General features: G+C 37.7%; 1 protein-coding gene across 3 annotated transcripts; it reads right to left on the minus strand.

Annotated features, from left to right (window-relative positions):
• Nucleotides 1–3: 3 nt before the first annotated feature.
• CWC22 (CWC22 spliceosome associated protein homolog) lies at nucleotides 4–27661 on the minus strand. Of its 3 annotated transcripts, none has more exons than XM_041403643.1 (20): nucleotides 27576–27661; nucleotides 27097–27209; nucleotides 24393–24460; nucleotides 23622–23744; nucleotides 23255–23509; nucleotides 22639–22767; nucleotides 21244–21412; nucleotides 20819–20872; nucleotides 19808–19943; nucleotides 19520–19726; nucleotides 19337–19399; nucleotides 18920–19015; nucleotides 17643–17724; nucleotides 16346–16406; nucleotides 8592–8669; nucleotides 7314–7466; nucleotides 6345–6472; nucleotides 5271–5372; nucleotides 4964–5160; nucleotides 4–2362 (listed from the first exon to the last, which is right to left on the minus strand). In XM_041403643.1, exons 2-20 carry the CDS (start codon nucleotides 27121–27123, stop codon nucleotides 1770–1772), a joined length of 2721 nt encoding a protein of 906 aa, XP_041259577.1. In that variant the 5' UTR covers nucleotides 27124–27209; nucleotides 27576–27661; the 3' UTR covers nucleotides 4–1769. The 3 variants fall into 3 exon arrangements, with proteins under 3 accessions (XP_041259577.1, XP_041259574.1, XP_041259576.1); XM_041403640.1 differs by having other exon boundaries at nucleotides 612–2362; nucleotides 23255–23512; XM_041403642.1 differs by lacking the exon at nucleotides 27576–27661 and adding an exon at nucleotides 27299–27405 and having other exon boundaries at nucleotides 612–2362; nucleotides 23255–23512.

The following is a 27661-nucleotide window of genomic DNA, read 5'->3' on the forward strand; positions in this document are numbered from 1 at the left end:
TAGATCTGAATATCTCAAATGTTATGGGTTAATAAAATATAGGCTATTAAACCCATAATATATTAAGGGAAGCATTACTGTAGATATATTAAGTAAGCTTGTGCAATTAAAGCATTATGGAGTATAGATTCTTTTCGATAATGTGCATACAGAGCTATCAAAGAAACATAAGAATTAGCACATTTCTCTTTGGAAAAACATTCTTTTAAATTAAGTTTTTGTGGATTTAACACACTGCCAAAATGCACACATCATTTTGAAAATGAGATGTGTGTTGGGCAAAAAGCCAACATTTTAAACACGTAACACATGATGCCATCGAAGTATTTTTAGCTGTGTGCCTTAACAAGATAGAAATCTTTTTTATTCTACATTATAACTTTATTTTCTATGAAAATGTTTTTGACTGAAATAATTTTTTTACATGTAAGGTTGCAGAAATAAATTCTGTCAAATACAGAAAAAAAATTAGACATTTTTCTTAGAAAAATGCTGTGACAAGATTTAGGCAAAACTGATCTATTTCCTTAGGAATGGTTCTGCTTTCTGTTATAAAACAGCTCAAATGTATTTCTTATGCTTTATACAGGAAATATGATTTACACATGAAATATGAAAGTTCTCTTGTGTCCAGCAATTGTATTAATTTCACAAATAAAAAAATGTCATGCAGCAACAACAACTGCATAATCTGCAACTACCACCTCTTTCCCATTGACCATGCCCCCACACTATTTCCTATTTCAATCCTGAAGACTTTGCAAATTTTCACGTAACTTACTTTTGAGAATTAGTCTTAACCAGCTGATTTTGATTAATTTCTCATGAAATCAAGACTGAGTTGTGCCCCATGACCCCAGACAGAACATTTTTATATCATAAAGTGGTGCAGTAATTGAGGGTTGTTTTTTTCTGAACTCCGCTTCCAAAAAACTTGAGCACTTCAAAACATGTAAAAAAATTTGAGACATCTCCTGTTTTCCTTTCTTTGTTTTTATATACTGGAAAAGAAGTTCCTTAAATGTTCTGGCTGTAGGGGTAGAGTTGAAGACTAAGACTTGGAAATCAAGTCACAACTGAAAAAATAAAACCAAACCAACCTTTTTTCCAAAAAGATCTCAAGTGAAACTAGCTCAGGATGTCAAAATATTAAAAAACATTGTGAAAAGTCACAGAACAAGCTGACACACTTTCACATGTGACATTCAAAACAGCAACGTTGTGTTTTCAATTTTTAAGTCTTGAAGAAAAAAAATCAACTGAGTATTTCCTGAAGATTTTGGTCAAAAGGCTTTCATGCTTGCAAGGTTGAAAGAACATGCAGATATAGAATGCCTGTTTGAAAATTTTATCGTTTTCTCATGTAACATTCACATCGGAGTCTGAAATTCTTAACATTTTCACCCCAGCCTCAGCATCTGGCTTTCACTTTAACAAGTGAAGTTAAAAAACCAACGGTTTTTTAGATTGTGAAGTTACAATTAGAAATACTTGAAACTAAGTGACAAAATACCCAATTTGCTGGTATCTCACTGTTTTATTCACAAAATAAAAGAGCTTTGTCTTTCCAAACAATGAACAGAACAGAAAGATTCGATGATACAGTTATAAAAAAGTGTTACTGAAAATTTGAAAAAGTCTGGTAAAATTTACAAATGCCAACTATCACTTTGTACAAAATCTTCTTTTCAAAGAAACTTCAGTAATAGATTTTAAAATACAGTTCTGCCAGCTCGGAAATGCACCTTGATGGCCCCGGCGGCCGCGCTTCATTTCCGCCGGTGCGGGGAGCTGTCCCTGCGCCTGTCCCCGTCGCTCCTGCGCGGCTCCCGGTGCTGCTCGGGGTGACGGCTGGCCTTGTCCCGCTGCTGCCTCTCCGAGCCGTTCCTGGAGCGCTCCTCCTGCTCCTCCTCCCGCGGGCTGCAGCGCCCGCGCTCCCTCTCGCGGGACTTGGATCTCTCTCTTTTCCTACTCCGATGTCCATCGTCTTTGCTCCGATGTCTGTAGTTTTCATCATCAGACACAGAAGCTCTTCTTTCTGCTTTCTTCAGTTTGGAATTACTGTGTTTGTTTTCTGGATCCTTACTTCTTTCGTGGTTCCTATCCTTTCCGCTGTGGTAACCATCTCTGCCGTTGGACTCATCTCTGTGGTGGTACTTTGAAACATCATCTCTCCTATGTGATTCTCTTAAATGTCGGTGATTTCTTTCTGATTTGCTCTCAGTATCACTTCTTTCCTCTTGCTGCCTCCTTCCAATTTTCTTTTCATGCGATTTCCTTCTCCTTTCTTGTTTTTTCCTGGAAACTTTCTCAGATTCTCTATTTTTCTTTTGCGTTCTCTTCCTTTTGGCTTTAGAAACATCTGAAATTATAACAAATTATGGAACTAAGGTTGCATTTTAATTTAGTATATTAAATCTATCAAACTACAGAAAGAGTTCTAGAGAGTGTTTTTTTTGCCAGAAAACACTTCTGCACATGTATCTGGACAAAGGGTCCTAAATAATGAACTCCTTATTTTTATCCCTTTGCCATCTGCATGTGATGCCTGTCTTTTGAACACCTCTACCTGTCAACACCCTCTTGCTGACTTGTACCCAAGGACCAGGCATAGGCTGTAAAGTCATACACCAAAGCACTCTCACAAATAATCTTTTTTTTAGGAAGATGACCTTTCCCAGACTATCCAGTCTCAAAATAATTTACTTTTCCTGGAAAAGCTTATCAGTCATTGGAGATGAAAAACAGCAGATGAGGTAAAATCTCCAACACTATCCCATGTGGAAAAAGAAGTAGGATGAAATGGCTTGAGATAATGGTATTGCAGCACTACAACAATGGCCTTCAGGCTCATTTTTCAGGAGGAATAGTGATAGCTTTGTCAACAAGACTAAAACTAACTTCTGTATTTCTAAATACACAGTAGTCTCATCTCAGTGGAACAGGTCTTACCTTGCTGTTTGCTCTTCATCAGGGACCTTTAGATCCCACTCGACAGTATTTGGCACTAACAGCCATTTACAATAGCCATTCATTCACCTTAGTGCATGAACTATAGAATCACATCAGCTGCTTCTCATCACCTTTTGAAAATATCACAGCCATAAACTGATTTATTAGTACCTGAATTATCTGAATTGTCTAGGCTCGTGTCTGAACTAAGGCTTGCTGACATTCTCTTAAAATGCAATGATGGATCAATTCAGATATATTTTAATCCATTATGGTTTTTTAAGCAGTGTTTTCCATACTATTTTCATCCACCAGTATGTAGGAAAAGACCTGAGAAAGCAAACAGAAAAGAACCATCTGCTTTGATGGCAGATGTATTTTATCCTCCTGGTTTAGAACTACCTCCCCAGGGCAGTGCTGAGCTGAGCAAGCTGATGAAGTTCCAAGTATTAACAGGCAGTACGACAGTAAACTCTAACTTAGCTCTACTTCTGATCATCAGGTTTTCTATTTTTCTCTCATACACTGCACTAACACTGAAATACTGCCACACATTCCTCTGAAAAATGCCTCTTAACTCTTCCAAGTAATTTTATAGATTTAAAAAGCTGTAAACACAGGAAGACTTTAGAGGTACAATCAGTAATGGAACCTCAACTCAGTTAACCATTAAAGCTTACTGTTATCCCCAATTAGTGTTCTGACCACTGTATTAAGGTACACAAGAAACTGAAAAGCGTATGCAGGCTGCAAAGGTATCAAGATGTGAATTTCAGTGAATGTGTTTCTCAGTGGAGAAAAGGCAAGTAGTAAAAGAGAAGGTCCTAAACTTTGAAAAAGCCTGTTCCTAGTCCCAGACTGCAGACTTGGTTTGTCACTAAGGATTGACCCCTCTGGTTCCTATCAAGCAGCTCAGCAGAGCTGCAGCTGTCCCTGCAGGACCATCTGGCTCTGTGCTGAGCCAGTGCCTCCGCTGACCCTGTTTGGCTGCGCCCTCCGCGCGTGCTGTCGTCACTAATGCTGTTAGCCATGACACACAGCTCCACCTTGGACGGGAGATTGTGCTGGAGAACAGAACTGCATTTCCAAAGCAGGAGCAGTTCACACTGCTTTTATTCTATTCATCATTTTCATTTCAAAGACATGTAATAAATCAAATTAACTTTGAATCAGCGAACTTCTGTGCTACAGGAAGTCATGCTGTGCTATCATCTGCTCCTGCTATATATACTGGGGGAGACTGCACACACTATCTCATAATAGCAACTACTTTAAAGATTGAGCAATGCTTATGACAGTTCATGTCTAATAGAAGTTTCTACATCAGCACAACAGTATAAGACACTAAATGCTAATTATAATGCACGGAAATACAAAATAAATTATAAGAAAAAGCTAATTCTTCCTTGGAAATTCCTCTACAGACAAGAATTTTCACTATATTGCCACACAATCTTTTCCTGAAGCAGAAGAATTATAAATAGGGACTCACATGGAGAACAATATTTAAACACATTGCTAGAACTGAAGAACTGATTTCTGGAAGGAAGAAGGAAGAAGCACATATTTCCAGGGAAAGACACAAGGAGTATCAAGCTCACTCAATTAAGCCAAGAAAAAAAGAGTTGTAGACATGAGTCTCTAGAGTAAACCCAGAGAAAATAATTGGGAATGACTCTAATCCCTCAATCCTCCAATAAACTGAAATCACTGTAGAGTGCAACAGATATCAATTGTGTAAAAAAAGTAATCTACAAACGAACATTTCTCAGATATTTAAGTCTCTAAAAATGGAATTCTGTTTTTCTGAGTACAAATTCAAAAATAAATTTCCTTGAGAAATATTTAATATTTTAAAACTTAAAAAAAATTATTAGTTTTTAAAACAGAGAAATGACCACTGTCTATAGCCAGATTTTCCTCAAAAGAAGTATACACAGAAAGAGTAATAAACAGATCTGAGAAATAAAGAAAAGAAAAGCAAATAGTTGTACTGCTGGTGTTGAAATACCTGAGTCACTGCTGCTGTCACTGCTAGATGAGGAGTCACTGCTGCTCGATGACTCTGAACTACTACTGCTGCTGTCAGAATCAGAATCTGAGGAAGAGTCTGTGTCTGAAGATGAGGAGGAATCTGATGACTCAACATTTTGCTTCTGTGTCATGATCAACTTTGGTGCATTTTTAAGATGTTCCCGTAATTCATCCCTAATTATCAAAAAAAAAAAAAAAAAAAAATTGTTCTTCAATTTTATTTTTTGTTCATGGGGGAGAGGGAAGATGAAGAAGGTAAATAGTAAATGAGAAAAGTTTCTCACGTTAGTCCTCCAAGGCCAATAGAAGTGAAGAAATTGATGGCAAAGCGAGTGTTTCTTGGGTTATCCCGAGGCAATAATCCCTCAAAGAAAGGCTGCAGTGTCCTGATGAAAACAAACATCCATATTAAACACCATGCCAGCTCAGCACTCCCACTGACATAAAGAAACTGAAAAAGAAACTGCATGAATCTCCACAAGAAAAGTTTTTCTGTTGTGCATTTTTCAACGCTTTCATTGTTTGTACCTGTGATGCATCTAATCAAATGCTATTTAAAAACTTGCTCTTTTATGACAACATAAACTTCACACACAGGAGAGCTCTGTACATAGTGACAGATAACGAGAACAGAAACCCCAGCTTTGTGAAGCCCTGAAGTGACCTGTGGAACTGCAGCAACCTGGAATAGCAAAGCATAACAGGTGCTGACCAAGAAGCACAAAAATTAGGGATGCACGCTGAAATCCCCTCATATAAGGACTTAGGGATAGTTTTAAATTTAAGTTTACACGAACTAAAGCATCTACCAAATTCTTCACCATACACAGAAGAAATCCCAACTTAGAGGAAATAGCTCAAGCAACTGCAAGTAACATTGTCAGAATGTAACACATTAAATCCCATACAGATTTAAAAGAATGTTAAGTATACTACAATTAAAGATTAGTAAGTAATCCTAGAGAAACTGTTACTAATAGTTGTGTGTTTTTTCCTAAGTTTTGCCAGAAAGAGAAGCCCCAGTAACATTTATTATGCAGCTATACAGCTGACAATATATAAAAATAAACTCACACTTGGAAATTGTTACGGTAGCTGAGTGTCACTGAGGGGTGGAGGGGGAACAGATACATCTTAAAAAGAGTCATGCACGTACTTGAACCCAAAATGACGGCAATGCACTCAGCTTCAAAAGTGACTCCTTGCAATGACTAAATCCATACATGAACTTATTCTTGAAGCACTGCTGCTACAGAAGGGCAGTCTCACTTGAACCTGAACACAGAGTTCTTAGCTGTACGTTTTCAGATAAAGAACCTAATTAAATTTACAGTCTTGAAAATAAAATTTCAACTTACACATCTTTTAATCTTGCATTTAAATTTGGAAGTCCCATATATTCACTGAGTTCCTGAAAGAATATTTTGACAAAAATTCTACTGGAGGATGTGGTAGTTTCTTCACTCAGTATTATACATTCAAGGACCTGAAAATATTCAGAAAAGCATTAACCTTTAGGTTTAAACATACATTATTTTCTTATCTTAGAAACTTTTGTCCTCCTGAAATAACTAATAAAGACTGATATTTTTTCCCCAAGATTCACAAATTCTAGTCAAGACTGTCTTTCTCAAAAAGTCTTTTCTACCACATGGGAGCAGCTGCTGATCATATTTATGTTAGTAATTCTTTAAGGATTTTTTTTTAATTTAGGAAAGCTCCACAAGACAAAATCAGATGCATGAATTTCTGGCAAGTTAAGTGATTTGGGACTTAAATACTGGATAGGTAAAATATTTGGACTGACATATGTGTGCTCGAAGAATGACAGTTAGACTAGGCTATGAAACAAGAACAAGACAATATGAGAAGTTACCTTGATATTTATTTCATTTTAAATGCTATATAATAATATATAACAAAATGTGACACTGCTTTTATTTATTAGGTATTTAAATCATAAAATGACAGTATTTTTAACTGTCTTATAATTCAATACAATTTCTAATTTATCAAAATTTAGAAGCTCAAAACTCTTTTCCAAAAGAGGCACTTTTTAAGCAACCAATTCCAGCTCAACTCCCTAAAATAATAGCTTAAATCAACTACTGAAAAATGGGGAGAGAAGATGATGATACACAAGAGGGAGAAAAAGGAGATGGAACAAACCAGAATTCTTCAACAGTGTCTGCGAAGTTACTTAAGATAATCCAGTTTGCCACAAGTCATTAGAAACTGCAGAATAATACTAGAATTAGTATGTATGTTACTGTATGTTACTGTGGAGTACTGGAGCTCAAGAACAATGGCTTTTTGTTTTAACTTACACTCCAGGGAATCGAATCGGTGTACAGGAGATGAGCAAACATCTTGGCCACGTTCCTCAGTTTGTTCGTTTCCAGACGATGAATGGTATCGTACTGCTCCTTGAAAATGGCTTCAAAGGACTCCATATATTCCTTCTTTAGCATGCAGAAACGCTGAAACAACATGGCACCATTTAAACCACCACTTTAAACAGAACACTAAACATGCAAATAACCTACAAATAAGTGATCTAATGGTGTCAATATTTACTGCAAGACTTCTGTTTTAAATAACCCTTTGAAGAAGAGCAAATACTCAAATGGATATATTTTATAGCTTTGAGCAGTTGTTAGGATAAGAAACTCATTTGCATTGCAAAGCAGTAATTATCAATTCTGAACTACAGCAAGTTATCCAGCATTTTCCTTGACTTCTATACATCAAGTATTTTCACCTGATACAACCCCAAGTTTTTTCAGGACATCACTAAATGACTATTTCAGTTTAGAGAGGCAGCAGGAAGCAGGAATAAGACATTTTGGACATAAACATTTCAGAGGATATAGAAATCAACATTTACATTCATCTGAACATGCAGATTCATATGGTTACTGCTTTGTGACTGTCAGCAAAAGGATTTCCTGGAATAATGGATGAAAAATACAAATGGGAAGAAACATTCCCTTTCAGCACAGCTTGCTCCCTTGAGGAGACAAGTATTTCATCTTAACTCTTCAGACTTGTCAATATTATTGATAGGGAAACCTTAAGTAAGACATAATTGCACCTAAATTAGCAGTTAGTTACACAAAACCAGAGAGTTAGCTGGTTATTGAAGAGCAAACAAAATACCCCCAAGCTCAGGACAGTAAGTATTCAATCTTGTGCTCTAAATTAAACCTGCTAAGCAGCTTTGAACAAGGTGGTAAATGACAAGAGTCTCCAAGATTACTTTTTAGCACTGTAAAAAGGCTATTTTCTGGTAGCTCATAATACTATCATGTCTTTTTACCATTTCTTTGCCACTGATTTATTGTTCTACCATAATGAGAAAAAAGGGAGGCAAAATAAGCAACAACATAAAGGGAAAGTCAATTCTCTTTCTGCATTTACTATGCTTTTTACAATCAAAGTGCTATCTCAATCCACTAAAGCAATCAACTAACATAAGCATTTTCAGAATGATAAAAAGACTATTAGTTTTATTTATCCTTTAAAACTTAAGTTTGACACATAAAAAATAGAAATTTTCATTGTTTTACTCTATCATAAAGTACAAAATCTGAAACAGAACTCACCCCTGCCAGTAACCCAAAGAATTTCTCGTAGGTCCTTTGCTGAGCACAGCAGTCAAGTATCATATTGCACAGCTCTTTCTGGGTTATGAAAAAAAAGAATATTTCTCCAGGTAAATTCACTGTAGCAGCAAAAAAACCCCATCAGTACACACCAAACAACTGAAGGAAGCCTTACATAGATGTGAGCTTTGAAGTGACTACTAAATCAAACTTCATTAGCAACACCGGTAGTTTTCTGAATTTCTCTGGGACATGAATATGAACTTTTGCCCTTCAAATTTCCTCTCCTGCCTAAACTAAGATTTATGTGTTAACACAATGCACAAAGTGAAAGTTTTGAGGGCTTTTTTAGTTTTGTTTTTGTTTGTCAGTTGCTTCTTTTTGTGATATTCTTCTTAGGGTTTCTTTTTGTTTGTTTGAAATAGTACCAATCCCTGCATTTACAGAAAATAAAAACTCTTTACAACTTCCAAGTGTTAAAATGGCTTACAGACAAACCATTTGGAAACACAACATGCACTTCTTAGCAGTTATTTCCAAAATCAGAAATATTCCAAACTTATTCCCCTGACCTTCTGCCTCAGATGCAGCTGTGAATTGGTTTAGGGTACATTTGGCAACATTAAGGCAGGCAAGTGAGCAAATGTTTTTATACAAATTATAAGCCATGAAGTCACACAATGCTTAAAATAGCCCTGCAGTTTTTGCCCATTCACTTTTTTAATTACTGTTTTCTCCTAAGATCAATTCCATAGTGTAATCCAATTTAGGACACTCCCAAATAGGTTTCTGGCTGTCAATCATGTATCTTTCATTATTAGTTTAACTTCTCTTTAAACTAATGGTAATGTTACCATTAGTTTAAAGAGACAATTTCATACTGGATTTCGTGTTCTCCCACTTGTGTCATTCTTCCAAGCAAGTATTCAGAAGGAACATTTTTGCCCATTAGAAAAGCTCAAAACAAATAAAAAGCCAACCATGCTGAACAAGAAAAGAAACCACTCCTCCAAATAACAAGGCAGTAATATATCAAATAAACTTACAGATGTGTTTAGAGGCATTCCTTTTAACATTGCCACACAGTGTTAATGTGATGTATTAAAATGCATATTAACTTTTTATATTATCCCATTTTACAGTAATGCTGCAGTTAATCAGTTTTTAACAATAAAAAGGGTAAAGTGCTGATGCCGCTGTTAATAATGTCAGGAAGACTTGAAAAACAAATTACTTTTCCTCCTCATTTTAAATGCAATTATAGCCTTGGTATCCCCTGTGGTTTACAGTAATTAAATATTTTAACATTTTAATTAAATATTACAATGATTTCTAGGAGGATATATTGAATAACCACATGTACAAAAATAAGGTTTGCCCATAAAGATATTCTTGCTGGTGTTATCCAAACAATTTGAGGTTAGGTCTAGAGTTAACTGTCTTTCAGATTTAAAATTAACAAACTTTACAATTATTTAATTACTTTTTGAGAGATGCAACAAGGTCAGATGGCAATTCTAGCTTAATTTACAGATTCAAAAGTTAGTGAACTAATATCTGTACTCCCAATGATGTTTATGGCATGAAGAGCCTGTTATTTAGCTCATCACTCGTTTTGAAGACCACAAAGAATTTGTTCCCCAATTTTACAGGCAATTTCTATATTGTGTTGTTTAACTGTTTTCATACAAAGCTCAATAAGTAATTACTCAGCATAGTTAAGAAAGCATACATAGCTATCCAATCACGAAGTAAAACACTTCAAAATAGCTGACATCTCATACAGATGGTGAATCATCTTTTATGAAGATCTTGAATTTATTACTGTATAGAGAACAACAGCACTTCCCAGAACTGCCAAGACAGACAATAAAGAGAAAGCTCCTTCTAAATGCAGTGCATTTCTCACAGTTCTCCCTAAACAGTCTCTATTCTGCTCTTACCCAAACAGAATAATGGTTTAGATGAACCATGCCTCAACCTAACATGGCAGGTACCATCATACATTTAAAGATGCTAAAGGAAAAGACAGAAAAATCAGACTCGTTTTTTCTCCCGGTTTTACAATTTTAAAACACAAGCAAACCCTGCCCAATCCATCTTCTCTCAGCTTCACACAAAGGCTGTGTTCAAGGCAGGCAGAAGAGCTAAAGTAACTTATCCCCTTCTGATCATGGTGCTAGTACTTCCTCCCTGCCCATTCTCACCGTTTTTGCAATTTCTGTAAGATTTGCATTCAGCCAAGACTGCAGTTTCAGAGCTGCCCCCCAGGCTGCCTCCACGTGGAGGTCACTTCTGCCTTTCATGGCTGGAAGTGATGCCATTTCCACCTTCCTTCCCCTGCCAGTCCACAGCTCTGTTCCATCCATTGCATACACAAGCTGAAGCCATCATGAGACATCCCCACCCTGTAAGCTATTCTTAAAATACAACATTTTCAATGTCAACACTTCATTTCTAGAAGTTTCTTCATGGAACTAAAGGAATTGGTTTGCCAGGAGCAAACCTAGTGCAGGCCTCAGGTCCGTTTAAATCAATGTGAAATTGGAATTATGTGAAACAAGTGCCTTGCATTTTATGTATTTTCACTGCTTTTACAGATGCCACACTTTTTTCTCTTTTAATTCACTGATGCCTATTTTACTCCCACTGACTACCTTAAAGCTTTCCTTACTGCTGCATATTTTAATGGGTGCAACCATCACACAGCCTACTTTTCCCAGCATCTCTGCTTTCTCTTCTTAATTTGTCAAGTTGCCACTTAGAACCAAAGCTGACAAAGCCACGGAAGGTGTTTCAGCAGCAGGCAGCTTCTTGCCAAGCTATGTGCAGTGATTTTAGCAGCTACTACAAAGTCTCCAGGTCTGTCCTGCGCTCTGCTAATGGTCTTCCTCAACTTTTGTCCCTTTTTTTTGCTCAATCCCTTTTCTGTTTAGAGCAACATATGCTTAAAACTGAATATGGTTATCACAAATCTTGTGTAAATCAGACTTAGTATTCTATACTGGAATCATTAACGGGATATAAGGATAGATATATTTTAAATCATGCTGCTACTAGTCTGCAACACACAAAAATGGAACAATACATTGAAGTCCCAGAGTATCTCTTTCCTACTGCCTGAAGACTGCACATGCAAAACTTCACTTTAAGTGATTTCACTGAGCAATTCCACCTCCTTAGGTTAAATGCCTACACACATACGTGGAAGACCAAAATCTAGGCAGAATTCTAACTAATGCCTGCTATCAGTAACACAACAGCCTAACTCTGTATGGATTCTGTACCTTCACTTTGCAGACATCAACAAATACCACAACATGGTATGTACATGTGATGTACTTTTTTTTAAGCTGACAAATCATGGAAATTTAGAATGATCCTGCACCTCAGGTCCACAAAAAACATCCTACTTCAAAACACAGGAAAGCTACTTGAGGATGATTATCTTTTACAGCCAGTAGCAAGGCTGTGAACTAATCAGGGTGCAGTTGCTAAACCTACCAGCTGCAATACCCTCCAACTAGAGAAGAAATTAATGTATCTAAGAAATCATCAATTTGACAAAAGCGTAGTTATCAGCCTTAGACCATCCTGCTCTAGATCAGTTTTCTGAACTATATTTTCACTGAAAGTGAAAATAGTCAGGCCAACATAAGTACTTGTGTTATCTTCAAGACTCAAGGCATAAATAACACGAGACACTGACACTCCCACACCACCAACTAGGACTGCTTTGAGCAAGTGACACCACCCTGTAAAAATGGAGATGTGTCAGATGCATGCATAATTCTTTCAAGAAGGCTGTGCCTGCAAGAATTTTTTTCATTTCAAGTAAAAGAAAATAAAATCTGGTGACGCATTATCTTTATCTGGAATATGCACAGTGTTAGAAGAGGCTCTAATTTAATTTAGCAACATTTCTGTATACAAGTTTAGTTCTTATCAGAAACCAAGAAACAAACAAAGCCTAAAAGCCAATCGATTTAGGCACATTTTCACAGAGTAAGAACAATGTATGGTCGATTTAATTATTTTTAGTTGTCTGCATTTCAGCCAGTCTTGTTTGCTTGCTTTTCCTCACAGTTCAGAAGCCAGAACAACCGGTAATACCACACTACTCTAACTACAGTTTTCATTTATTTAAATTTTCTTCTTTGGTAATACATGGGATTAACACAGCTTTAACAGAGATAATAACAGTATTTTTTAAAAAAGTAAAACAGTGAGCTCTGCCAAGGCTGAACATATGCTCAAAGAAGCAATTGCAAGGCTTGTTTAGAACAGCTTTGCACAGACTGAAGTACAGACAGTAAAGCTATTTCACTTTTGATTTGTGGGCTTCAGCTGGGTCTAAATAACATGAATAAAAGCAAACCCACTCCTAGTAAATTTACTTAGAAATGAAGTAACACTTAAAATGTTTTCCCTCAAAAAAAAAAAAAAAAAAATCACAGGACGGCTGACATCCCTCCTCAGCAGCTGGTCCTAAACTGCAATGCCAAAAAGCAGTATTATGTTGTTCCAGTCCACAGATTATCCATCTGAAACTTAATCCTCTTTCTGTGAGTCAGAGCTGTGTGATAGATCCATTACTGGTATTAAACAGACGAACGACTTGTGTTGCACAGAAGTTAATGTGACACAATGATCTGATACTTCAACCACTGGTAAAAACTGCTAATGTATTTCTGAACTCAACCCTGATAATCATACCAAAACATTCTACACAGAAGAAGATTTCTGGAAGAGTTACCCAGAAAGATGGTCATTAAGACTGTATTAGTCTCAAACCTGTTGTTTGCATCTGTCTTTAGGTTTCAGATATTCTGACTAATTTTTTGATTGTATGTAATTGACAATTTACTACTCAAAGCTTGTGGAAAACAGTCTTTATGACAAAATTCAATACATATTACTTTATTAAGTGAAGCCTTTCAGAGGAAAAGCAGATTTGATTTGAAAAAAATTTTGCAATGAAAATCTTAAGTTACACCTGATTTTTAAGGAATAGTTCAGCTAAATGCTCTAGTTCCTGCTTCTCATGAAGACTGCCATTCATAGTAGGAGTTGGAACAGAGAATGAGCATAAACAAAGTTTGCAGGTTCACCCAAGAGTTCACCAAACATTTCAGGAATTTCTCAAGACTGTTTAAAGCTTTGGATCAGAAAGTGCGAAGAAATAAGATGCAACATCCTGCAATGCAGATTGCTGGAGCTTTCAGTAAAGCAGACCAAAAAAGAAAGAAGTGCTTTATGGCTAAAATAATAGTAGTAGAGAATTATAAAAGTTGAAAATACCTCTAAGATCAAGTCCAACCGTAAATCCAATGCCACTGTGTTCACCACTAAACCATACCGACACCTCTTTTGAACGCTTCCAGGGATGCTGATTCCACCACTTCCCTGGGCAGCCTGTTTCAAAGACTGACCACCCTATCAGTCAAGAAACTGTTCCCAGTGTTTAATTTAAACCTCACCTGGTGCAACTTGATGCCATTTCCTGTGGTGCTGTCACTTGTTATCTGGGAGAAAAGACCAACCCCCGCTGGCTACACCCTCCTGTTGGGTACTTGTAGAGTGATAAGGTCCCCTTCGAGCCACCTCTTCTCCAGAATGAAGAAGCCCAGCTCCCTCAGCCACACACAGCACCCCAGGTGTGGCCTCAGTCCCCAGTACAGAGGGATGGTCACTGCCCCTGTCCTGCTGGCCACACTATCAGGATCAGGAGATCCAGGACAGGATGCCACTGGCCTTCTTGGTCACCTGGGCACTGCTGGATCATGTTTATCTGCTGCCCAGCATCTCCAGGTTCCTTCTTGCTGCTGGGCAGTTTTCCAGCCACTCTGCCCCAGCCTGTAGCTGTGCCTGGGGCTGCTGTGACTCAAGGGCAGGAGTCAGCACCCTGCCTCATTGAACATCACACCAATGGCCTCAGCCCACAGCCTGTCCAGATCCCTCTGCCTTCCTGCTCTCCTGCAGATCAACGCTCCTGCCTAACTTGGTGTCATCTGCAAACTCAATAATAGCTTGTTTTTTAATAAAGGCAAAGGGAATTAATTCAATAAAGGCTTCAGTCTGAAGACAGTAGCTTGAATGAACAAAAGCTTAAAATCTGGTAGCTAATTTAAACAAATTTCCTGCTGAATGTATTCAGGTTTTTTTTTTAATCCACATGTACAGACTCAAGTCCTAGAAACCCCTGAATAATTTTACTGCCTACATCTGCTTATTCCATCTGCTCTCACAATGATCAGGAAGTGTCTTTCTTCTTTTTTAATATTTTTATCCCCATAAAGGAGCTCAATTCTACACAATGAGCAAGTCATAGCTCTCATACCTTTGATTAAACAAGGTGAAGGGTAGTTAGGAGTCTTAAGGAAAAAAGAAATCAGTAGAAGCCTCTCCAAAGTAGAAGCCTCATGTGGTAAGAGGACGCAGTTTTACAACAGTTTTCAATCTTGAATTGTAGTAATTCCTACAACAAGTACTGAACTGCAGGTTGATACTAATTGTTGGGTTTTTCTTTTTCCTTCCCTTATTTCTTCTGAGCAGCATTTGCCCACAGAAGTTAGAAGCTGACAGAGACTGCCATGGTATCAAATCCTAAGAGTTAAGTAGTTCTCACTAAAGCAAGTAGTGTTATGCACTATAACTCTGTTGTATGGCCTAGTACATATATTCTAGACCGTTTGCTGTATTCTTTATAGCTGAATTGATTTGCTGGGCAACAGGATTTTTTTCTCTTTAGAGTTCTTCAGATTATGTATCCTTCACTGACAATTACAATCTTATGCATGCTTAATATTGCATTTCATGTACAGAATTAGAGAACCAGATTTAAAAAAAAAAATCACAATCTCGGGTCTTAGTTTACTTCCATGTAAATTGCTTAGAAACAAGCAACAGTACAAGAACTGAAAAAATTATAGGCAAAAAATTTCTCAAAAAATACCTAAGTGTAGCCCGGATCTCCCTTTACTAGTTAGTATTATGCTAAAGTTACTTATTACACACACTGTTTCAAATAAAACTCATAATTAAAGCCACAAGAAGTTAAAATGCTCACCCAAGTGCAACTCCTATGATAACAGCTTACAGCTGTCTGAAAAGCTGCTTGGAAAAATAGATGTGTATTTACATTCTACCAGTATTGAACAAAAGTACTGGATGAAGAACAGTTTCCATTACTTGAAAACGCAGCAATCACATTGACCTTACAGAGTCTGAGGACAAAACGGCTTTAGTCTCATGAGCTCCAAAATTACAGCAAAGCAATCACTCAAAACTGCTTTAATTCAATATGCTGTTTACCACTTACTGTGAAAGCACCTAAACAACACACTCATAGCACTGTGCTAAATTTCAAGCCCCACTGATAAAGTCTTCAGCTGTCTGCAAATATTATCTTCAACCCAGAGTCCTTCCAGAGACAGAACCATGTCATGGTGCTGTACTGTCATAGAACAGAACTTTCACCAGTCCAAACAACAGATCTTTTCAAAAGGCTATGAGCAAACATTTGTGTTGTTTGACAGAAAGGAGCGCATGCTTAAGACAAATTGCTTATGAAATGTGTGTCAGTCTATTTGCTCTAAAGGTTGTGAAATAAATTTTGAGGAACCACAGCTGTAAGGAATGACTCTCATTCATCTGCCTGCTATACAAACTAGGTCGTGGAATGTGAGCAAGGTTTTTAGATACTACCATAGTACTGTATGTTAGTAACAAGAAGAGTAAGAGTAAAGGCTTACAGTCTGACTTTCAGGGAAGTCCATCTTCAGCAGTTTGTGAGCACATTCTTCAAAGTCTAAGCTGAATAGAAAAAAACACTTATTATCTGTGCAATATATGCTATGCTAAAAACATTCCAAAACTATATTAAGAATCCTCATTGGTGCTAAATCCTCAACTGTTCTGAAGTAAAGTATGTCAGCCGTTTGATTTGCTAAAACTTTATTGCTGTTGTGTTTTTTTAATAAACATTTTGTATTTCATGAGTTTCTATCTGAAAATTAATCCAAAGTGATTACATGTGCCGGCAATCTGAAAACAAGATGATCCAAGTCATTATTACTATCACATCGTCTTAGAAAACTTAATAAAACAGAAAAGTGGGATCTTGTTTTGCACATTTTGAAAGATGCTGAAATGGAAGCCCTTTAGACCAGCTCCAAAAGCAATATATACCACAGTCTCCTCTTTGCACTCCTGTTCTGAAAGCCTTTAGCTACCACTGGGTACATCCTCCCTCCCACACATCAGATGAACAAGTTTGAGTAAGGCAAGAAAGTACTGAACAGTAACTTTGAGACACGTGAGAGCCTTTGATACCCTCAGTACGGCATTAATTCATATGTCTAATGATCAACACCACAACTACATCATTGCACTCGTCATGCAGCATCAGACCTGCAGTGTTATGGGCTGCAGGGGATCAATCCCTCCTCTCAGCCTCGTGACTAAGAAGCTACACCCAGCAGGTTTGGAATATTTGTGCCACACTGCACTCGTCATGCAGCATCAGACTTGCAGTGTTATCAATCCCTCCTCTCAGCCTGGTGACTAAGAAGCTACACCCAGCAGGTTTGGAATATTTGTGCCACAAACTGCAAGTGGAGTTCGTAACTACAAGCAGACTATACTTCAGGACTGCTAACTGCATACTTATTTTCCAAACAATGCAGGTGATAAAAGAACTCCATCTCAGAAGTGGAGACAAACTACAAGAATATCTAAGTGTGTCTCAAATTATTTTCATAAATTTTCAAAATGCTGTAAAATTTGAAGATCACTGACTTCCGTTCATTCAGAAAGTTCTCATTACAGCAATAGTCCCAGTCCACTACCCAAAAATTTTGAAACAAACAAGATTCATTTTAGAATGACAATTTAGAAAACAGTCTGCTTTACACAGACATGTCAGGCTCCATACCACTTCCCTACTTTTTTTTCTTTTAAATTGCACATCAAGACAGAATTTTAAAAGAAAGAATTAGAGTTCACTGACTTCTAAAGAACTGCACTCCTAGGTGTATAATTTATATTTACCTTGACTGAATAGCCAGATAAATTGTACGACGGAAGGAGACCAGGTTAATTTCTGTTTTGTCATGGACAGTAACTTTCTGACCTGGAACAGAAAAACATGGGTTTGTAAAGAGTGAAACATTAAGGAAGACATATGGAGTAATTTTTTAGGACAGCTCTATTTATCATTTACTGAGTCTGCAGCACACTATTTTTCTAGAAGTACTTAGGACTGTTTGCAGGTTTATGTATTTTTTTAATGTTTATTTTTATAGATAAGGAAAGAAATCAGTATTTGCTTAATCTGTAACAAAAGTAAATATTTAGAGACAGTTTTAAAAGGGTAATTCTTCTAAAGATATTTCATGTTTCTTAGTCACTGCAACCTCTAGGTTTAACATTTCTTGTCAACATTATCAGCAATCCATTTTCTGCATAACCTAGGCATACAATGCTTTATGCAGCATTTCTGATTTTAAGAGGTAATTGTTAGCTCCTGTTAATTGTAGGATCTACATTGCAGCATTCTGCAAAGTCCTGGAGCAAGAGTAGAAAAATCCATTCTAAACAAAACCACTCTGGGAACACTTAAATTTGTGAAATACTCACTGTTCCTCCAGTCTTTTTAAAGTTTGGTAGAAGCATAAAAAAATGAGAAATTATGCAAATGTTCATACTTTTCATGAGGCAGGGAGCTCTGCTATTCTATTCCACACTCTGCTATGAAATATTCCACCAAACTAGTAAGGAAATCCATTCCTGGTATTGTACAGGAACAATATTTGACTGTCTTTTCCATTTCTCATGCAGTCTGCACAAAAATTTCAGTTATGCTTATCCATCAATGTTTTTTCCTGGGAATTGAATACATTATTTGAAAATGAGTAAGTATTATCTCCACTGGAAGTGAGATATGGAGGATGTAAATACAGTTGTAAGAAAATCCATCCTAATTTTGAAAGTGACAAGCAAGATTTTTCATTTTGCTCTTTTTCATGTCTTACATTTGCAAGGCTTTTCTCCAAGGATACTGTCAAGGAAATCATCAGTATCTCAAACTAATACTGTCAACAATAATGTGGCAAAGTTGCTTTTCCTTTTCTGTATGTGCTGAATGCTTTCTTTCAGACTTTTATCCTGTTTGCTAGTAAACACTTAGGTCTGAGAATAACTGAAGAGGAAAACACTGCTTAACATTTGAGCATCTCAGTTTTGCAAAACATCTAAGAAGCTGAGTTCTTCTTTCCTGTTTAGCTACATTCCATCAATTGCTTGTAAGGTGCCAGTCATACACTTACCATCCTCATCCTCGTCTTCATCATCTTCCTCATCTTCTTCACTACTTCCAGCTTCTTGATTTCCTTCAGATTCAGTGTCACCTTCATCAAGAATTTCTGAAAGAGCAGTATCCCAGGTTAATGGAACACAGACCACAGTACTTTCATTACAAAAACCCCCTTGATCCCCACCCCTGAAGAGTGAAAGGATGTCTCAGTTACAGAATGTCGAAGAAGCCAAAAAGCAGATTATCATAACTGAATGGAAACTTAGATGAAGGAACAACACTGAGTAGCACTAACACTAAGGAAAGGTACGTGAACTGAATGAGTTTTATAGAACAGTAGTATCACCCACGCTTAAATAAATGTTGGCAGCAACAGCTGAATAAGCAAATGCCATAGGTAATGGCTGTGCATACACAGAAATATCCCTACCTTTCTTCAGCATTCTGTATTTCTCTTCATTTTCCATAAAGTTCGGATCCATCTTGAAAACATCTTTAGAATAAAAGAGAATCTTTATTTTAAACACAAATTGAAGAAAGCTCTTAGTCTTTAATCTTGAATTAATTTTCTTGGGAAATGCAGTTAAGGATTTGTCTTTCATTTCTAACTTACTAAGAACATCCTCTGGGTTGTAGTCATCTTCCAATGGCAACATATGAGTAAACTGATCCTCCTCTTCCACTAGATCTAATCCCTCTGGAATGATTGGATGATCCTTGAAGCCATCCTTCCGTACAGCAAACATGACTTCTATCATGTACTGAACGCGCATGTCGATTTTCGATTCGTGCAGAATGTGTCGAAGGCGATCAAAGATTGCTTTGGAAAAGACAGAAATGTAAACATGAAAGGTATTTACTAATACCAATGCCAAGATAGGTTTTGGCTAACTGTACTTACCATTAATACCTCTAGGAGAAACTTCTGTTAATTTGAGCCCACTCTCTTTAATAAATCCAATTGCTACTTCAATACTGTCATCAGTAGGCCTTTCGAGCAGCAAAGTGAGCATTTCCAAACATAAAACCTCGTGAGCCTGTGGAAAAAGTAGCAGCAAAGAATTAGAATGCAGAATATTACACTACCACCACAGTCATTTACTGGACAGACCTGTCCAGCCTTTGAGGATGCCACAACACAGCAGTTTAATCACAAGGCAGCAGTAGTGGGGCAAGGCTGATTAAGAGGAAGTCAAAATTTCAAATCCAGTTTTACCAGCAGTATTTACGCCAATTTTCTAGTGAATGTGATTGTTCTATTGAAGTGAACAAACTAGCAAAGAAAAACATTTTGCCATTAAAAACCTAACAGAATGCATTTCCAAGAAACAAACAAATCAGTACTTGCATTACAGAACCCAGTTCTAAGTGCATTGTATCTAAAATTAAATAAGATCTTCCAGGACCAGGTATATAAGCAAATCACCCATCTCAGATTAATTTCCTCTTCACCAAAATGCTGAACATTCCCAACACATTCCTGAGACACTGCTTCCTGACCTTACTTAAATCAGAGCATCCTGATTTCTGACACACAAACAAATGGAACAGAGTCGGATATAAATTTGATTTAGATGCAACTGAGTGTACTTCTGCTAACATACAATGCAAGAAAATTCTGTTTAAGATCTGTGAGACAGAGCCCCAGTTGATCCTTGCCTTGCATCAAGCCCAAACGCACACATGAAATCTTGGGAAGCTCTGGAGCATAAGTCCAATGATAAGTGGTGATAACTGCATAAGCAATTACCAGCATCTTTTATAAAGAGATCTTAACAACTTAAAGCAGGCACCAAACTCACACTTTCAGCAATTTTCAGAAGAGACAGAGAACCTTCGCTTAGGGTACCGCTGTCTTAAACTAAAAATTAGCCCTACAGGGTTTGGATTGAGCAGAAACAAAGAAACATACCACATTCTGATTCATCAAATGCGCAACAAATTTTGAAGATGTTAGACAGAGTTGCTGCAAAAGAAATAAACCAGGAAATGTTAACATACGGAAGAAGAAATTCCTAACCCAGACATACTATAGATTAATGCATCTCAAACAAACTGGAGTCATGAAGCTATTTAAGGATACTGGTAGTTTTTCTCAATTAGGACGGTACACTCAAAAATAAAAAATTAAACATCCCTGCCCTAATAAAAAAACCCCGAACTATCACAGTATCAATCCAGAACAGGTTGTCAAACTTTCATGATACTCTAATACTACTAAATGTCCCATTGACTGGTCTTGACCCGTGTCTTGGCTGTGCTCCTTTGAACACACTTGACACAGTTACACTGCAGAATTCCGCATTTCAGCACGTTGCTCCTTTATATTTTACATACCTTGTCATTTCTGCGATACCCTTTACGAAAATTCAGTATCAGCCTCTTGAGGATCAATTCACCAATATTTGGGAACTTTGAATTGATGATTGCCACGAGAGCTGCATAAACGTGAGTGAAAATCGGAGAGGCGCTCTGAGCTTGCAAAATGGATCTAGACAGCAATCCCCTAGAAAAATAAGCAGGGTTTTAAGACCTTCCTAGTGATAAAACATGTAATGTTTTTATTCAGTACTTACCACATGAAATAGTCTTATGCAGCTGGAATGGCTGGAAGAAACCAGATCATCTTTTTCAAACCATGGTTTATCATGCCACAACTGCAATGTTGCAAAATGTTTTGCACAAATCTTTCTGAACTGGAAAGTTCTTAAACTGTTACCTAATCTTTCACTAAATATTGTTCGCATTAGAGCTACACCTAAAAATGCTAAGCATGCAAAAAGCCACCTTGTGTCCTGCAATTGTCCCTTTTTTAATCTGAACTTTGACTGATTATAAAATACTACTTAGAGCCTAAATGAATGTAAACAAAGGATTCATGAGATAACAGTTCTTTCATTATTCAAATGATCTCTTTTTCATTTATTATCAAGAAAGACTGAGAAGAATCTGTGACTTGCTTCCCCTCCTCTCAATTTTGCTTTTTGTAATGTTTAGGAGCACACAGAATTTGACTTTTGCTGTATTACTCAACTACATGTGGGTGAGGATAAAAGCAAAACAAACCTCCAAATGTGGAATCTTCAAAGTACACACTGATATCCAAATCTACCTTCTTTGTGGTCTACTGAAATCCTAAAAAAACAACTCCTACAGAGTAATAAATACAAAGTGCATACGGACCTTATTCCTACTTACTTTGGCATTGACAAGTGGAATAGAATTCACTTCATACTAGTGCACAATAATAGAACACTTCCATTTTGAAATTAGTTACTTCTTGCTTCCACTGAAAGTGGTCTGTTTCAATTCTTATTTATCATCTACTTAAAACCTCAGGAAAGGACTTGACAGCCAGGTAAAAGTTCGTGTCATTACTTTTAAATGCACCTTTGTGCAAGTTTGGAAGTACAGAACCAACTAAGGAGGGAAATGGTGCCAATTTATAGATAGACAATGACAACTATAAATTACAAGTTATTCAAGTAAAATGCATTGGGAAAACCTTAAGAAAAGGAAATATACACCATCTGTTGCACTCTTCTATTCCACCAAGCACACAATCCCTTTCCCAAGTAAGAGACTATTCTGAATAGGACAATATGGCCTAAGGTTAATACTAAGATCTGACTAACACACATACACTACTTATAGCACACACAACAGTGTACACCTGAAGAGTGTACATGTTCCATAAAAGCAAAAGAATTATTGTAAAATACCAAGACTTACCTTCCCCGAACAATATTCTCCTGAAGGAGCTCATGGATGATGTTTTCTATATTAGAAACGTTCACTTTATTGACAAGACCATTGATCGACTTCTTCAATGCTTCCCAACTCATCCTCTGGTACGCCAAGCTATTACACAGTATCACAAATTAATAATGTATAAATTTGAAGTTGCACTGAGCGACTGAACAAGTTTTTTTATACATATATATATATATAATATATTCACATTTTCATTTAATCACTAAAATAAATTAAAAATATTCACTGCATAAATGTGAAGAGTTGTTCACAATTATACACTCAATCACTAGAAAACCATTGAAACAACATGATAAACTGAAGTGTAATTCTCTGCAGATATGGTAAAACTCAGTATGTTGTTTTATAAGATGTCCCAAAAAAATCCTAGCTACATTTAGTATCCTGCTTTACTTTATAATTTCCATGTTGCAGCAGATACAGTTTAATCTGATTCTCTTATCTCTCTTCTGATAAAAATATATCTTCAAAACAATGATCACAACCCTTAATGGATCCCACCTTTCCAAACATCCTCTAAGCGCCTTAACTGTTTTGCCTGCAGCAAAAACCTACTATGTAAATTTGAACTCACCTATTTTTATCAGTGATTTGCTCTTGCATCATCCTGAGCTTGGCAGGTGGAATATATGCACCACCTGTGCGAGTGAGGATTGGATCCACTTCTTCTTTCTTCTTCTTTGAGGTGGTCTCATCATGAGCAAGTGAGCTCTGGCCTGTCGACCTCTCTGGACTCCTACGGTCAGGTGATGAGTATCTCCTCTGCTTCCTTCGATCATATTCTCTGTCCTCCCATCTCTCATAGTGTCTATCTCTCCCCCTTTCCATCCTTCTAAAAGTAAAAAAAATACCCACTAAACACCCAAGTGTATGTGAAAAGCTTTCACATTTTATTCTTTAAAAGTAAGTATTTCATTACTGATTAAGAAAGGGCTCCAGACCTTCCATCTGAAGTTCTGTCATCATAGTATTCCCGTCTTGAATATTCCTCATCATATCTGCTGTCATCAGAGTACCTCCTCTTCCTGGGAGATGGAGACCGAGACCGATCACGCTCCATATCCCTACTCACAACCCAAGACAAAAACTTTTAGTAAGAGGCTGAGAAAAGCAATGGTATTAATATATACTTGCAATATAATGCAACAATGCAGAAGTGTTCCAATTCTGCAATGTGAGTTTCAAATTACGTGCCACTCCAATAAAAGGGTCTACTTTAACAATAATTTGTCATCAGGAAAAAATTATCAAAAAGCAAAGAAGCACTGTAAAATAAAGCTCTTAGAATCTGAAATTAAATGTTTAACAGTAATAACATCAAATACCAATGGTAAATTCAGCAGCTTGCATTCCTTGGAGCACATGTATTCATTTGTTTCTACTTTCTTTTGCCTGTAGAGCAGAAAGTAATCTTGCCCAAAAATGATAACTGTGGTATCAGCAATATGTGACTTCAAGCAAAAATCTAGCATGTAATTTTCACTTTCAAGTCTCATGATAATTTAAATAAATGCTAAGTTTTAGTAACAAATCCATTTAATTACTGTTATATTGACACTCAAGTATTTTACTAAATCCACACTTGCTTTTTACCACTTAGTTACGGTAACATATAAAAAGAAACATAACCTGATGATTTTTTTAGCTTCTGTAACTCACTATGTGAGGTGCATATATACAGAATTGAAGGATACAAATATCAGTCATTTTACCTGTCCTCTGGAGACAAACTTTCATGTCGGGAACTGTAGTTTTCCTTCCTGTCATGACTGGAACCATGCTTTAAGGAAAGGAAAAAAAAAAAATCAAGCCCCAATGTGACTGTGAGCGCCTATCTTCAGATCAAAGCATCCCATGCCTCAGTTCCCACTCCTTTACTAGGAGGGCCACCAAATAAAGCTGATGGCAGTCAGGTATGACAAGGAGAGGTTCCTGGTTCTCTAGGAACAAGCAGTTAAACAGCTGGACATCCTGCTACAGGATGCTGCAGATGCCAAATGCTTCCACAGGTTCACGGCACTGAACAAACACTGAAGAAAAATCCACTAGGGTTACCAAAAAACTTGATCTGGCTCAGGAAGGTGCAAACAAGTAGAGAGTGGGAGTGTACATGGGCAACTACTTTTAAAAATTCCCCTATTCCTAAACTCTTTAAGGCATCTGCTGTTAATTACCACTGGAGACTAGAGTAGATGGACCATTAGTCTGCCTTTCTTGCTTCCTTCTTTCAGATGCCATTTTCATTTGTTGTATCACACACAATACCATGAACAGAATTTCTTGCTTAAAGAGTGTTTTTCCTCTCTCCTAAAAATTCCCTTTATTGAGTAATTTTTCCTTATGTTCCCCCCCTCTTTACTAATCACAATTTATTTCCTCATGAGTCATTCCTAGTTTCATACATTACAAGCATCTGAGTTGCATTGATTTATTTGGCAGATTTGCAGGATTGTGTAAATGATGCACACTTAAACAGCTCACACAAAATTCCATGTGTTGAACCATGACATTTAGAAGTATGGAGTTATAAAAAATCAGAATGTGACAGCATCTACCACAAAGAGTAAATTTATTCATTAACATGTTTCTAAACAACTTTGGTAGAGTCAAGCAGCAGCATTTGTAACCTGAGTACTTTCATTGCAAGGGTCATCTCCTCCTTTAAAATACTATTTATGATTTTTCAGAACCACAATGTCATGTTACAGAGTGATCATCTGTGGAATAGGGAACACCCCACTTGATGCACAAACTCAACAAAAGCATGTCCTTATGCACTTTGACAGAATCCCTGCAGCAACACTCAGCTCGTTCATTGAAGCAGCACCCTCTCCACCAACTGGCACACCAAAGAACCAGTTAAAACTTTGGGTGACCAGAAGGAAATGACACCTCTTCCATAAAAAGCAGGGCAGCTGTTATCTCCAAAAACTTAACTGGGGGGGGGGTGTGTATATATGCAAACCAATAACTGCATTTTTGAGGCCACTATAACATATCCTAGAATGTTGCCTTTCCTAGGGTGCACTTCAATTTGCTAAAATAACATCCAGCATGCATCAAGGTAAGGATACAAAAGAAGGGCATTGCATTGTCCACTGGGAGCATGCATCCCTATAAGTTATGCCCACCTGTTTTAGAGCCACATTATCTTTGACAGTGGAGATTGTACAAGAAATTCACAGACTCACCAATGTTTTCTACCCTTTCAATGATCATGACACCACAGAGCAAATCACTGAATTCATTCAAGGGTAAGAAAAGTCCTTAAGTTGTTTTTTTTCCCCCAGCCAGTAATATAATGCCAGTCTGCATCCTAAGCTTCCAAGAAAGTGGTAATAAAAAAATCTTTGAATAACACAAAATAGTTCCTGTATTTAAATCCTATCTAGCAGATAGGAAGAAGGCACTGGGTCTTTTTAGGATGATCCATTCTCGTGGGTTCTTTATCATCTGTCTCTGCCCAGAGAACCAAAAAGGCAAGCATTCACAGAAATAAAACAATGCTATTTCTGGCCATTTCTGTGTTTGCCATTTATACATCTCCTTGCAAAAGGAGCTGTGCTTGTTGAAGAAATTATCACCCTCAGCTCCCTGTGACCAGGTTTTCTGCCACAAGTTAGTCCTCCTTCCTTGTCCACTTTCATCAAAATGATTAACTGAAAGTGTCCAAACAGTGTGCTTTTGCTGACTGGCTTATTTTGACAGACGAGGGAGCACTACCAGACTGGGAAAACAGGAGAAGGTATAAAACTGCCCCTCAAGCATCCCTACTAAAAGCCACTCAAGTCAGAAAAGTTGGGTCTAAAATAGTGAAGAAGCTGATGCAGGTTCCAACTCTGGACAAACAGGCAGAGTAATACCAGATCTGAGGCAGTGCATCATAACAGTATTGCTCTGCTAACACGTCCCAAACCTGGTGTACTTTGCAAACAGCATTTCTAAATTTTTTCTTGCATTCCCAAAAAATCACACCCATCCACTCAGAAATGGGACATATAGCTATTAAAAGTTTTAACATGCATAGTACGACATACAATTGTCAAATTAACTGCTACTTATTGTCTCTATATATTTCAAGATTGTTGTTAAATTTTTCAAAATCTTGCTCCATTCTTCTTCATGCTTACTGTTGATCCATCAGCATTCAGTCAGTTTGACCAATTATTATAATTTTACACCGGTAATTTACACTAACAATATTCAGGACTTTGATTGCAGAGAAGAAGGAGAAAAGCAGATAGAAATAGCTGTAATTTACTGATTCCTAGTAGTATTTATCTTGCAAACAGCTGCTGTCTGTTACAGATATTACTCGCTTTCCATTCAGGAAGCTTTATTTAATGTACTATCAACTACAAACCTAATTACCAGCGACATGGGAGTGATCAAATTCTACAATTTAAGAACACTTACATTTACTTGTGTCACCCTGCTCTTCATCTTGACTTCCTGCTTTTTTACAAGCTTCTCAGCGTGCAGCAACGAGGCAACCCAAGCTGGAGTTCAGCACATGAGAACCATTTCACCTGTAACACACGGAGGACAATCAAGAACTTTCGACCGCACACGGTGCCGGAACACCCACCTTCATTTTGTCCTTTAGGGCTATGCTTACACAAATCCTTAAACCAAAAGGCTCCCCCGGGTCTATTCCGATTTCCTGTGGCACAGCAGCAGCCGGGAGCTCACCGCCACAGCCGGTCCCCAGCGAGCGGCCAGGCCGCGGCCGGGGCCCTGCCCACCGACCCCGCCGCACGGCTCCCGGCCCGGGCCCGCCCGCCCGCCCGGGGGAGGCCGCGAACACCCGACCCGGGGGCTCCCCCGGACCCCGGGGGGATGGAGGAAAGGAGAGCCCCGCTGAGCCCCGGCCCCGCTGAGCCCCGGCCCCTCACCTCCCGCCGCTGCCGCTGCCCCGCACGGCCCGGAACGCGTCACGTCCGGCGGCGCGGGGTGAGCGCGCGACCGGCCCCGCCCTTCG

This window comes from Onychostruthus taczanowskii, unplaced genomic scaffold (genome assembly GCF_017590055.1).
Source record: "Onychostruthus taczanowskii isolate IOZ18803 unplaced genomic scaffold, ASM1759005v1 scaffold20, whole genome shotgun sequence".
Lineage (NCBI taxonomy): Eukaryota > Metazoa > Chordata > Aves > Passeriformes > Passeridae > Onychostruthus > Onychostruthus taczanowskii.